General features: G+C 43.0%; 2 protein-coding genes across 10 annotated transcripts in view; one reads left to right on the plus strand and one right to left on the minus strand.

Moving 5' to 3' along the window:
* LOC136840588 (molybdenum cofactor sulfurase-like) overlaps positions 1-3,303 on the minus strand; it is a 165,468-nt gene extending 162,165 nt beyond the window's left edge. For 2 of the 4 annotated variants that reach the window (XR_010853660.1, XR_010853661.1), the window contains exon 1: positions 2,583-3,025. Coding sequence is in view for 2 of the 4 variants with exons in the window: in XM_067107242.1 (XP_066963343.1) it covers positions 2,583-2,676 (94 nt within the window). In the remaining 2 variants the exon portion in view is untranslated. Of the gene's footprint in view, positions 1-2,582 lie in introns of all 4 variants that reach the window. The other 2 variants (XM_067107242.1, XM_067107243.1) reach the window with 2 other exon arrangements.
* Positions 3,304-6,684: 3,381 nt separating this feature from the next.
* Positions 6,685-14,339, plus strand: part of Ugalt (UDP-galactose transporter) — a 430,948-nt gene continuing 423,293 nt past the window's right edge. For 3 of the 6 annotated variants that reach the window (XR_010853662.1, XM_067107247.1, XM_067107244.1), the window contains exon 1: positions 6,810-7,080. The gene's annotated coding sequence lies outside the window, so the exon portion shown is untranslated. Of the gene's footprint in view, positions 7,081-14,339 lie in introns of all 6 variants that reach the window. The other 3 variants (XM_067107245.1, XM_067107253.1, XM_067107248.1) reach the window with 3 other exon arrangements.

Genomic DNA, 14,339 nt, shown 5'->3' on the forward strand with positions numbered 1-14,339 from the left:
ATTTCTTGTTACAATGTGGTTCGGATTCCACAATAAGCTGTAGGTCCCGCTGCTAGGTAACCAATTGGTTCTTAGCCACATAAAATAAATCTAATCCTTCGGACCAGCCCTAGGAGAGCTGTTAATCAGCTTAATGGTCTGGTTAAACTAAGTTAAACTTAACTTCTTCTTCCTTGGCTGGGGAGCCTTGGAAGGAGAAAGGGAAGAAGAGGCAGCAGACAAAGAGGACGATGACAAAGATGAAGACGAAGACAACCAAACCTTTCGCGTTCTCTTCTTCGACGACTTCTTTGCCATCTTCCTCAGGATCGAGGTCAGGTCCCCAAACCACTCAGGAGCAGCTGAAGGCACAGGAGCAACCAGGGGGGCCACAGTAGCAGGCGCAACCCGGCCAGCGGAGACAGTGCTCGGGCCAGCAGTTGCCGGGGCAGATACACTCACACGGCAGCCAGGAATGTCCAGGTGAGAAGCCAGGGTTGGAGGCACGGGTGGCGCGTGAGCGGCCCAGCCAGGCTGAGAGACAGGGAAGAGGGGAGCCGGGACCATGGCAAGAAACGAGCTAGGGTTAGCAACTGGAGCAGGCATTGTTACATATGGCACCGACGACGTCACCATGTAAGAAGGACCAGGGTGAGATAGTGGGGCCAGGAACCCAGGGGGCAGCAGTACGGGATGGTGTGTGGCAGGGGCAGCCGAAACCTGGGTGTCCAGATGCGAAGCCACCGTCACAGGCAGCTTCCCGAACACTGACACGGTGACAATCGTGGTGGTGGAAGCGGTAGCCGAGTGGATTGTCACTGGAGCGGCAGACAAGTGGGACACTAGGCCCTCCAGTGATGGAACACCAGGTAAACCCAGGTGCAGCCAGGCAGAGGACAAGTCAGATACCTGGTCCATAGAAGGCGCTTCCACCCCCAAAACCTGAGGATAAAGTCAGGTCAAAATGAGAAGCCTCCACTCGCTCTGGGAGGAAAATTTCGCCCCTGGAGTGAGGAGAGGCCCCAGAGAGGACGTCCTGAGCAACTGCTCCCCCATGTCCTTCCACAGCCAATGAAATGAATGAGGAAGGGGAGGGGGAGTCCTCACCCAAGGGAGAGGGAGTAAGCAGGGGAAGTTTGCCGGGAGGGAGAAACGATCCTGACGGATTAGCCACCACTGGAGTCGTCGGGGGCGTTACCCTCGGATGATTCCTTGGCGGGGTTCCAACGGTAGCGTCTCCTTTGAACCTCCTCCATTGCTTGGGAGACCAGGCACAACACTCACTACAAGGAGCGTCGCATGAACACACATCCCCTGCAAGTGGGGCAGAGGGCGTGTGGGTCCATGTCGACGCTAGATCGAAAAGTATTACATCTCTTGCCTGCTGACCCAGGACACACATGCTGGGGATATGAAGGTTTAGAAGGCTTATCAACATTTATTACAGAAAAGCCAGGAAAGTTCCCATCGGGAAAGCTGAAGGCCAGTCAGGCAGAAAGCGAAGAACAATGTCCGCATTCTACGACATCCGAAAGCAAACTGGAATGTTTACATCCTGGCAGGCGGTACTCTCGCCTCCTGGATGGTAGTTAACTGCATAACCACCTTGTTCTAAAGTTCAACGGCCGTTTCCAGCCTATGCTGAAATTAATTCCTAATGTAAAGGACCGATGGCTTGTATATCGTGTCGGAACAAACCCTGCTTTCCTACTGTGGTCCTATATAAGGGTAGGGTCCAAGAACTCGTAAGTAGCCTGTCAGAAATGTTCAAAACACACATTAGGGTAAAACAAAGGGAAGTGATATTTTCACACATTAGGGTAAAACAAAGGGAAGTGATATTTTCACACATTAGGGTAAAACAAAGGGAAGTGATATTTTCACACATTAGGGTAAAACAAAGGGAAGTGATATTTTCAAGTCCAAATTGCAACACAGCAATGGTATAAAGTAAAATGATACCACCTGGCAGAGTCACATCCTTGCCCTTTTTATGATGTATTTTGAGAATTATACTTCACACCTCAGGCTACAGATCTGACATTTATTTTTCTGACCTTGTAGCCTAGGCTATGTGATTTAGGCCCAAGGCCTATGCATTTCAGACCATTCCTACTGGTGCAGATCACTGTTATTGATTCCCATCTACCAAAAACACCAGTTTTCCCTTGGGGCTACCCAGTAATTGTTTGATATAGGGGGCAACAAATAAGCCTACAGCCTAATGGCCACAAATGAATAGAGCGAGATAAGCAGTCGTGGGAAATATAGGCCTATGTTGTTTAGAAACACGTAAATGTATCAGAGTATTATTGACAATGGTCCTTCGGTTAGAAACGAAGCCAGCTTGGCTAGCCGCATAGACTTGTTCGGCTGGAAATAAACATAGGCTAGGTGGGCTGCCTAACCAAACAATTCCAACACAGGCCCAGGCTATTCACATACGCAACCCCCGGTTATGATAAACATCGAAGCCAGACGGGTAAAATACTTCAAAACAAACTCATTTACGTAATGTAAAACGACTCAGCAGGGCAAAGGACAAAACTCGCTCACATGCCGAACAACAGGTAGGTCTTGCGTCACGCAATGATCTCGCTCACCTTTGCATCGCACGAAATCTTCTTGAACCCTTTGCACGTCATAATTCGCTGGGATTTTAAAATTTTCAAGCTCGCTTGGCATTCCGGCCATCATTTAGCAGGGTCTCCCAGCTTAATGGAGGTAAAACTGATAACAGTGTTCCACGATAAGTCTTGCAAATTATGACGATTTTGGAACGTCATCGTTAGGTGGCAGAGGCATTCCCCGTTCAATGTATTGAAGGATTACAGGTAAACGGCGCAGGAACGACGACCTTGGCACGGGTGCCAGCTGCATCTCCAGCTAACAATCCCGTGGGTTGACTTATTCGAAACGTTCATCATGACTATTGTCTGGAGAAAGATATAAATACTGTTGAGCCGTTCTATTAACTGCTATCAGTGTGTTTAACCTCTTCAGTCGGTGAGCTCCGTGTTTGACATGACCAAGATTGCTAAAATCTAAACAAGTCATCGTACGTCCGCCACAATAACAGACGCACGTGATCCACGTGGGTGTGTCTGTCATAATTGTCTGCGGACTACCACAGATATTCTTATCACATTTCATGCAGTTGTCTATTGCTGCTGGTTCGTTTGGAAATGTTCAGTAGACATCAAAATTCAGTATTAGCACTGACATCTAAATCCACTGAAACTCGTCACTGTACACGAGAAGGATAATACTACAACAGTAACGCACACCTGTTGATCATAAACGATTTGTCTTATGCTGTTCATCAAACCAAGACTTGGAGAATATTCCGTAAATAACCACATCGTATTGTGGATTATGTGATCGTTTCTCTTAATTTAAGACCATTTATAGTAATTACTTGTTACTACAATCGTTCTTCTGCTCTTTGTGTAACTGATTTTTCATTATTATTATTATTATTATTATTATTAATAATATTAATTGTTGTTCAGCAAGAGCGTAAATTCGGATGGAATGAGTCATAAGTATTATGTACGCAAGATCGCCCCCCCCAAAAAAAAAACTGCGACCTAAGACGACGAAATTTGATGTTGTCTCACACATTAAAAGACCATCAATTAATGTTTTAGGCGGATTATATGTCAGTTAACATATACCACAATAAGGCTGTTAAATTCCCAAAGAAGTCCCAGAGAGCAGATGCCTACTTGTGAAAAGAGAGAAAAATGTAGAAAGAAAATACGCAGAAAAAGATAAGATAAAGAAATCGTCAAAAGAAAATTTTTCTCATGATTACTAAAAGAAGGGGGTTAGCAAGAAATATTAAAATTAAGATCCTTTTTTATTACATCTTGTGATTTCTTCAGTAAGTAATTTGGTAGGCTATTGTAGAGACGCAATGTCGTTGGTGACATTCTTAAGCATTTCATTTCCCACTTTTTTTCCTTCAAGCAGTGACGAATTAAAGGGTTGGCAAGGTGAGCAACTGCCCTGGTCCCTATAAACGAAGTCACTCAACTGACATGTTAACATGTATGTGAGACTTCGATTTTACCCAAAATACAAAGTAAGCGATGTAAAACTTTCGAACCTCTTCTCAAATGTTCTAACAACGATAAAGATATTATTTTAGTATATTATTGACATTGTTTGCTGTGGAACCATTGTTAAGATGCTTGGTTTCAGTGAATTCTGCTTGAACGAAACTTGTAAAAGCTACGCACTCAAAAGCCCATGCACAGCTGTCATGACATCCCCTACAAAAGGATTTATTATTTTCTGACCGGATTATAGTCCAACCTGCAAATTATCATTAGTTTTTTATACAAGGGCCTGTTTTTGGATAAACTTAAGCCAGACCATGGTAACACTCTCTATTAGGGTCAACCATGTTATTTACCAGAAAAGCTACAGAATTGAATTAATACGCCACCTAATTAATAAAGAATAAATCCCACGAGGATGGGGTCAAACTCATCCTTGTTACACTTTATAGACTACCTTTTGAAATGACAATTGAATGTAAACTGTGCCCTGTGTACATCTCGATAAAGAATAAGAACATAGACAAATATAAATTGACAGAGACGAGATGCAACAGACACACTGGAAGAGGACCATATGAAGCCAGATGAATAAATCCTGGTTTTTAGATTCAAGCCCTTAAGTGAGCCCTATTGGCTTCCTTTCGACCTAAATGTTAAAGCTTTTCCATATACATCGTAATAAAGAACATAAGACCTAAATATCTAAATCCCCAAGGAAAATGTAATTACTAACTGAAGAATGGATAAATAGGGAACACTGAGGCCAAGATACAACAAAGCTATTCAAAATGTGCTTTGGAGCAAGCGTCACCCCAAATTCACCGTAGCAGAGGCGGAGAGCAGAAGTGCTTGCTAAGAGCTCTCGTAATTTGTTGTTCAAATCTGGTGGTTCTCTTTCTTAGTAAAACTTGCTGTGCTGTGCAGGGAAGAAATGTAGTTAGACAATACGAGCGTAAATGGAACGTCATTTTTTCCAACTTTTAGATCCGACAGACAAAAAAAAAAAAAAAAAAAAAAGGTAGATGTGAATGTGATTAATGGGGATCATATGAGATGTGTATAGTGCATCTAGATGGCATCAGTGAAGATATTGTGAAATTCAAGTGGCCATGTCATAAATGTTTTGAGTGAGAACGTTTGATAGTTAATGAACATAAAGAAATGTAGAATGCAATATTTGAGTGATGAAACTGAGCAGAGAGATCAAGGGATTTCGGAGTAGGATGCCAAGATTGCTGAACTTGAAAAATTGTGGGAAGTAGTTGGTAATTCAACAAATTTGACCAGGATATAGACCTAAAACTTAACAATCTTTTGAGGAAAACTGAGTCAGTGCAATTTTTCTTGAGAACTACGATCACACGAACAAGACTGATGCAGCGACATAATACAATAGCGGGTCTTGTAATCCTGTTGAAAAAAAGATCGCGAAACTGAAATCCACATTAGTTGACGAAAACAACTATCTCAGTCAATTCTCGATGTAAAGGAGAAAATAACTCTGTCATTCAAGAAATCCACCGCAGGTGGGACTATCCATATTGCTGTGAAATGTGATCCTGAAGTGGTTATAGAGTTAAGTTAAGGTGGGGGCGTATGACTTACCTGGCATATACATTGAGCTGACTTGCTTTTGTTGCCAGAGATATGGTCCTAATGAGAAAGAATGAAAAATCAAATATGTTCATAGCGTTTGCAACAATTGTGCAGATCAACGATGAATTAGTTTCGAATTTTGTTAAATGTATCTACTATATGATACATAAAGAAAGATATTGAACACACCGTGATTTTGAGAAGTTGGAAATAGAAACAAAAGTTGAATTCTTGAAATGTGTTCTTTAGAAATAGAATAAAAATGCAGATCAATCTAAAGCTGATAAATGAAAAGTCATTTAAGAATATTCTGTGTACCTTTGGTATTTGAATAAATGTGAATATATTTGCCCATTGAATAGGATCTCAAGATTTCAAGAAGCAACAATTACTCTTGTTATCGAGTGATGTGATTCTGAGGAACTGACACATTATATGGGAAATGTATGTGTACGGGAAAATAACAGAGAAGGTCCCGCAAGAGTCTTTAGTGAAGGCTGGATCTTAGAAATTTAAGACGGTAACCAGTGAATTAAGTTATCCTATTAACTAAAAAGATGCGAAAACTTGGAGAGATAAAAAGTAATCATATCTTATTAAAAAGACCATGAAATAGAAGAACAAACTATTAAGGAAACTATATATTACAAATGTCGAATGAAAGCGGCCTGCGTATTGGACCGGATGAATAATTAGGAATTCCATCAGAAGGGTCTTCCTATGCAAACCAGTAAGATGTGATGACGAACATTTCCATATTAATTATCATCATCGGTGTTGAAAGAATAAGTCACTTATATTCACGTACCCAGTTTGAAGTGTGACAGAATTTTGCAAATCGCTCTCATAAACGTTCTCAATAGTCACTTTCAATGAGCGAGCCTTATAGTAAACATATGTTGCTTACAAGTTTTGTTTAAAATCTGGAGAAAGGGGCGCTACTGCGCTAACGGGTTTGTGATGCATTCGTTTCCGCTGATGTCTTCGTAATATATGACTGACACTTCATATGCTCTATAGGCAACTAGAAATGCAATTAATTTCTAAATAAATTCTTGCTTAACGTCATATGTTCGTGATATTTTATATACTGCGATCTAAAAGAGACGTTTAAAAAAACGAAGTTGACAACTTCATACCTTCGAACACTTGGTACGTGGCTATTTTGTAAACATAAGAGTTTAATCGTTATAAGCGGTGAAAATAGTTAGTTATGGTAGTATACAATAAAGATCGTAACTTTTAATGATTTGGTATATTTGCAAGAACTCATTGTGAATATAATTGCTCAGCATTTTTGGTACACATAAGTCAAAAGAACTTTGTAAGAGTAATTAGAACAAGCGTTTTTAGGTGTCAACAACCCCAAAAAGTGGACGTGGCTGCTACGGCATTGTGACCCAGTAAAAGCTGCATTGCGATATTTCTGTGCATTTACGTGAGTATAGCTTACATTTTGGGTGTGGACGAACTGGTTCTAGTTACAACTTATCACTGCCCCTTTCATAAATTTTCTGTGCACGAGGAAACTTAGCTTAGGGTAGGCCTAATGCAAATGGCCAAGACTTGTTCATTTAGTGTAGGCGTAGCCAAGGTAACATTTAATTGAGTAGGCAAATATATATAATTTGTGGTAAAGTTTTGCTTTAATACCAAAGGTGGTAAACATCTCTTTAGCCTAACAGTAGGTCTGCAATAGGTAGTTGTTCCAACACAATATAGTTTAAAACGATGGGACATGAGACACATGGGTGGTAGAATTTTCACTTTTCACTCGATATTTGATTGGAAAAATAACAAAAAAGTTGAACCTTTAAGAAAACCTTTCAAAAGATTGAAGCTTCATTAACAAAGAACTATAGGAAACTGCCCTACGAACTAAAATAGGCCTAAGCGCGTGAAGTCTTCGTAAAATAGGTTTGTTTCGACACGATATACAAACCGTCAGTCCTTTACATTAGGAATCATGGTAATTCTAAGTATTAGCTCCGTGCCTGTTTTTACCGTGGAAACTGGTTTTTTCTCCACTTTTACGGCTTCTGATAATGGAGGCAAGTTTGTTTGTTGGCGGCCAAGTGTCATTTGCCCCATAACTCAACAGTAAAGGGGGACTGTTGGAATCCGGGGTTCTGGGTGGGGGAAAAACAGAGAAGTGGAGCGGACATGTTTACATTACGGGAGCGCTGGCTGGAGGGAAAACGAGAGGGAGCCATACGCAAAAGGGAGGGAGCGGCCGAAAGGATGGGGGTTAACATGGCAGGGAGGGAGAAATTTCCCCGTGCCCCAAAAGCGGGGGTAAGTGAGAAGCAGTGCAAGAAGGGGGTGGGAGGTAGGTTGCATGGCGAAACACTCTGGGAACAAGTGAGAAGTAACACTGGGGGTGGGGAGAGAGAGGCAACGGGACAAAGGGGGTGGGCGGTGAGCTAGTATGGCAATTGACGTTTTCCTATGTTATTTTACTTCCGAATTTAAAGTAAACACGCTGTAACAAGCTCTCATTGACCTTTGAAGACTACACAACTTGTATTACCTAACGTGAGGTAGGGGCCGGGGGAGAGTAACCAGTAAACCCCTAAAAAAACCTAACGTGCCCTGGAGGTGTTTACTGCCATATTAGTAACGGGACGGGACAAAGTAGTCTTCAAAGGTCAATTACGGTATATTTACAGCCGGCCGACAAAATATGACTTTAAATTCTGTAAAATAACATAGAAAAAAAACAAACTTACCACAAACTTCTTTACCAGAAGCTGTAAAAGTGGAGAAAAAACCAGTTGTTCCGACACAACATACAAACCCTCAGTCCTTTACATTAGGGATTACTTTCAGGCGTAGGCTGGAAATGGCCGTTGAACTTCAAACAAGTTGGTTAGGCAGTTGACTACTGTCCGGGAGGTGGGAGTACCGCCTGCCCGGATGTAAATATTCCAATTTACTTTCAGCCGTCGTAGAATGCGGACATTGTTCCTTCGCTCTCTGCCTGACTGCCCTCTTTTCTCCTTTTTTGGGGGGAAAATTCTTGTTTTTTCTTTACAGTCATGAATGTGGATAAGCCTTCTAAGCCTTCCTATCCCTAGCATGTGTGTCCTGGGGTAGGAGGCAAGAAATGTAACTCATTTAGATCTAGCATCGACGCGGACCCACACGCTCTCTGCCCATCTTGCAGGGAGCATGTGTGTTCGCGCGACGCTCCTTGTAGTGAGTGTTGCTCTTGGTCCCCCAAGCAATGGAGGAAGTTTGAAGGGAGGAGACGCTACTGTCGTATGCTTGCCAAGGAATCGTCTGAGGTAATACGCCCCTGGCAACTCTGGTGGTGGCTAATGTGTCGGATTCGTTTCTCCCTCCCGGCGAGCTTTCCCTTCTTGCCCTCTCCCTTGGGTGAGGACTCCCCCTCCCCTTCCTCATTTATTTCATTGATTGTGGAAGGGCGTGGGGGAGCAGTGGACCGGGACATCCTCTCGGGGGTCTCTTCTCATTCTGAATGGGAATTTTTTCCTCCAGGGCGAGTGGAGGCTTCCCAGCCTAGCCTGACTTTTGCTTCAGGTTTTGGGTTGGATAGCCAGGTGGCAGACTTATCATCAACCTGGCTACACCTGGGCCTACCTGGCATTCTGTCACTGGAGAGTCTGGTATCAAATCTGTCCGGCGCTCCAGTGACAACTCACATGGCAGCGACTCTCACCACCACCTCGGTCACCATGTCAGGTTTTGCCAAGCTACCCGTGTCGGTGGCTTCGCACCTGGATACCCAGGTTTCGGCTGCCCCTGCCATATACCACGCAGTACCGCTGCCTCCTGGGTTCCTGGCTCCGTTCTGACAACCGGGCCCCTCCTTCATGGTGACTTCTACTCTGCCTTACGTGACTGTCCCTGCCCCCGTTGTTGACCCTGGCCCAATCACGACAATGGTTCCGGCTCCTCGATTCTCTGTCCAGCCCGGCACATCATCTGTTTCTCTCCCCATACCTTCAACACTGGCACGGCCCGGCCTGGCTGCCCGTGCACCACCTGTGCCTGTATTCCCGGCCCCACCTCCTTATGCTCACAGCTGCCACGCACTTGCCCCCATGGAGGCTAAGTGCTAGGCCCGAGCACCAAGAGTCTGCCTGGGATGCATTTCTGCTGCAGCCCCTCCGGCTGCTCCTGATTCATTGGCTGTGCCTGCTTGGTTTGGGGACTTGACTGCGATCCTGAAGAAGATGGTGAAGAAGAAGGTCTCGGAAGGTGTCGTCATCTTCGTCTTCGTCATCGTTCTGCTGCCTCTTCTTCTCCTTTTTCGCGTTGAAGAGGAAGTAGTCTGCCTCTTCCCCCCCCCCCCAAGAAGTCTCGCACCGAGACTTCCAAGGGACTGCCTCCTTCCACAGGGAAGGCAGTGGGATCTCTCGTCAACTCTTCCTGATCCACAGATCAGGGAACCGCTGCCCTGGCCTCTGGGTCAGTCGCATCGGGAGCCAAGGGCGTGCAGACCAAGGTCTGCATTCCCCCTGTGCCTAAGAAACCTGCGTATAAGGCCAGCGAGTCCATGTCGGACACTAGTACGTGAGTTGCTCCAAGTACCCAGGTCTCCAAGGAGACCCGGGTACTCCAGACTGATATGGGAGAGACTTCTCGCCGTACAGATCCAGGTGTGGGGCAAGAGAAAGAGTCCGGGCATGCAGGTGCCCCGGCTCTTCCTGTTGGCACTTCTGTGAGTGCCAAGTCAGGTTCCCGGGATAGTGCTTCGGGGCCGAACGCCAGGAGAGGCGGGGAAGAGGTCCCCCCTGCTCAGTCTTCCCGAGAGGCTACGGTCTCAAAGAAGACTGGGGCGCGTCTAGAGGACAGGGTAAGCTTGCGCCAGCCAGATGCGCGCGTTCGACTAGTCCCAGTCCCTGGCCACGTCCACGCAGCCAGCCTGGCACGGGGGAAGCGAGCCACTCCGCTCTCCTCGGGAGACTGTTTGTTCCGATACAATATACAAACCCTCGGTCCTTTACATTAGGGATTACTTTCAGGCGTAGGCTGGAAACGGCCGTTGAACTTCAAACAAGATGGTTAGGCAGTTGACTGCTATCCGGGAGGCGGGAGTACCAACTGCCCGGATGTAAACATTCCAATTTGCTTTCAGCCATCATAGCATGCGGATGTTGTCTTCACACTCTCTGCCTAACTTCTCTTTTTGTCACTTTTTGGTGGGAAATCTTTGTTTTTTCATATTTTTTTCATTATGGACAAGCCTTCTAAGCCTTCCTATCCCCAGTGTGTGTGTGTCCCGGGGTAGGAGGGAAGAGATGTAATTCATTTAGGTCTAGCGTCGACGCAGACCCACACGCTCTCTGCCCAACTTGCAGATACCTACCTCTTATCATCAAATAAAACATACTAAAAGTCCCCTAAATTCCTGTGTATGGAATTTAAAATATAGCAAAAATGTTATTTTCATGATAAAATTAAGTTTCATATATACTTACCAAGTACTGTCACCTACACCACATAATAAAAAACCACCACCCATCCACTAAAAAGACTGGTGGGCACTCCAGGTACATGGTACTCCCAGGCTCCCCTAAGATTCAACACCTTATATAAGGCAAAGAGAACAAGGAAAGGAGTGCTTCCTATGCTTCAAACCCAAAAACCATGCCAGCCACTGACAATGGACCCAGGATATTGCAATTTTCAATAATGAGTTGCGAAAATTGACTTACACTTCCGATACATCGATTGAAGAATGGTGGATAGACAAAGTATGTTTAAAACCTAGCGAAGTAGTGACTGTGACTGTTCTGATCTCATGAGCCTTAACTTTAACTGAAGGCAAAACATCCTCTCGAATCCGTAAATGTACTTCAGTAATAAGGTCCCTTAGAAAGAACGACAAGGCATTCATACAAAGGGGTCGGGAAGCATTTTTAACAGAGCACCACAGGTTACTAGCAGGTCTCCTGATTCTCTCGGTCCTATGTAAGTAATACTTTAATGCTCTCACAGGGTAAAGAGCTCTCTCTTCCTCCTCTGGGCCCAGGGTCTCCATTAAATTCTTAATGGTAAAAGAATGAGGCCAGGGCTTGGACGGGGTCTCTTTCTTTGCAAGAAAACCGAGGGTGAAAGAAAAGACCATGTTCCCTTGAGAGAACCCAATCCTTCTTTGTTGCTACATGATATACAAATCCTCGGTCCTTTGCATTAGGAATTACTTTCAGCGAAGTTGGAAACAGCCGTTAAACTTTTGAACAAGGTGGTTAGGCAGTTAACTAATGTCCGGTAGGCAGGAGTCCCCCCTGCCTGGATGTAAACATTCCAATTTGCTTTCAGCCGTCGTGTGATACAGACGTGTGTGCTAGCTCTCTGCCCTGATTGCTGCTTCACTGTTTTCCTGGTGGGATCTTTCTTCTTTTTGCTTGTTCTTGTGTGTATTTGTGTTTCATATTAATTCTGTATTATGCAAACCCATGAATCATCTAATCCTGTTCAGGCCATCACCCAGCATTTATGCCCTGGTGTTGGTGGCAAGGGTTTTATCCGCTTCCTATCACCAATCGATGTTGACCCTCATGTCCTCTGCATTACTTGCTGGGGACATGATTGTAACCCTCAATCTACTTGTGCTGAGTGTTGTTCTTGGTCGCATGCGCAGTGGCTGAAGTTCACTGGGAGGAAACAGTATAGGAGGAAGGCTGCCAAGGTGTTGTCAGAAGGATTTTATTATTATTATTATAAATCAGTTTAACTAGACCACTGAGCTGACTATCTGCTCTCATAGGGCTGGCCTGAAGGATTTGGATAAAATGACAGGTCTAGGCCACAGGCCTAGCACTGGGACCTAATAGGTCATTCAGTATGGTGATGAATGAATGAAAATGAAATTAAATAATGCACAAAGGCATATGCTCTCATACTGGAACACATACACACACGATAAGTATATTTATACTCGTTTCTATATATACTCACTGAAGAGGTTTATTAAAATTCAGAATAAGCAAAATTTTTAAATTTAGTTGTTTTAAAATTTATTAGACACCTAAAGGTTTACATATTTTTATTATCTACTTTTTATATTTTATCGATTAAATTACAGCTCCGCATGAATATTAAAATTGGTATTACTTAAAATGTAGAAGATTGTGACGAAATCTCCTTCATTGATCTACTTCCAAAATTTGATAATCACTGCAGGTTATATTTTGGACATTCACACAATACATGCTTGACTGTTATAAACATTTTGCAATCTGGGCATTTGGGAGGAGGGCAATGTGTCCATGTGTCAAATGAGTATGACCTATTCGAAGACATGTCAGAATTACTTGCTTCTCTCTCTCTGGTATGATGACTTCCATTTTCCAACACTGGAATTTATCTGTTTTATTATTTTCAGGTTCTTCATTCCATATATTTTGCCATTTACTCACAATGATTGCTTTAACATATCTTATATAGTCACTAATTGGGATGTTTACGTTAGCTCTTGTCATGTGGACTGCTTCTTTAGCTGCTTTATCAGCCTCTTCATTCCCTTAATCCCCACATGTGCAGGAGTCCAACATATTTCAATATATTTTCTTTTATTATACAGTTTATAGAGTGAAAACTTAATTTGTTGTACAATATTATTTTTTGGATTGTAACTTTGAATGGCTTCTATAGCGCTTCTGGAGTCACTATAAATCACAGAATTATTCTATGAGGCTTCTTTAAATATTTTTATGGCTGATGCTACTGCACATAACTCAGCTGTAAATACTGAGGCATTATCTGGTAGAGAGAACTGATATGTTTTGTCTGGGGATACTGCAGCATATCCCCCTCCAAATTATGACTTAGATCTGCCAGTGTATATTGCATAATGTGGACCTTTTCGGATTATATGTTCTACTGTATGCAGTCTATGGTGTTCTGGGATATATGAATAACTTTTTTATAAATACTTTAAGTGTGTACAAATTCTCACTTGTATTCATTGTCCAAGCAGGAGGTAATTTTACTATTAATTGGGAAAGGAGGTGGATGATTGTTAATAAACACATCACTTAATCCAAATAATTTTTTGGTTGGAGAATCATTTGTCTGAATTCCCAGGGCACTCTTCATTGTTACTAGCTCTCTAAGGAGTGTAAGAGGTAGTTCACCATATTCAACTTCTAAAGATGACTTTGGTGATGATCTAAAGGCTCTTGAACATATTCTAAGGTCATCATTATGAAATAGGTCTAACGTTTTCAGAGTTGCTTCTGATGCCGAGCCATATATTTTACTTCCATCATCAATGACAGAGAGCACTGTTGCTTTATACAGTACAGTAAGGGTATGTCTATCGGCTCCCTGTGTAGTGTTTGATAGTCTTTTTTATTAAGTTTAATGCTCTTTTACATTTTGGTTTCATGTATGTTATATGGGCTTTCCAGTTCAAGTGAGCAGCAAATACTAATCCCAAAAGTTTTGCTGTTTGGCCAACTGGTATACTATGGTTTCTGAGGCCCATTCATCTATTATTATGCTTTTATTAATGATTCGTTCTGCATGTTTTATTCAAGATGCTGAATAATACTGTATATAGCAAAATCATCCATATACAAGTTACTTTTAATTCCAATAGGTAGGGTTTTACTGATCTCATTTATTGCTAAAGTAAACAGTGTGCCACTACGGACACTTCCTTGTGGAACACCATCTTCATGTGGAAATGTACAGTACTTGACAATACAGTCGACCCTCGTT

The sequence above is a fragment of the Macrobrachium rosenbergii genome, chromosome 8 (genome assembly GCF_040412425.1).
Source record: "Macrobrachium rosenbergii isolate ZJJX-2024 chromosome 8, ASM4041242v1, whole genome shotgun sequence".
Lineage (NCBI taxonomy): Eukaryota > Metazoa > Arthropoda > Malacostraca > Decapoda > Palaemonidae > Macrobrachium > Macrobrachium rosenbergii.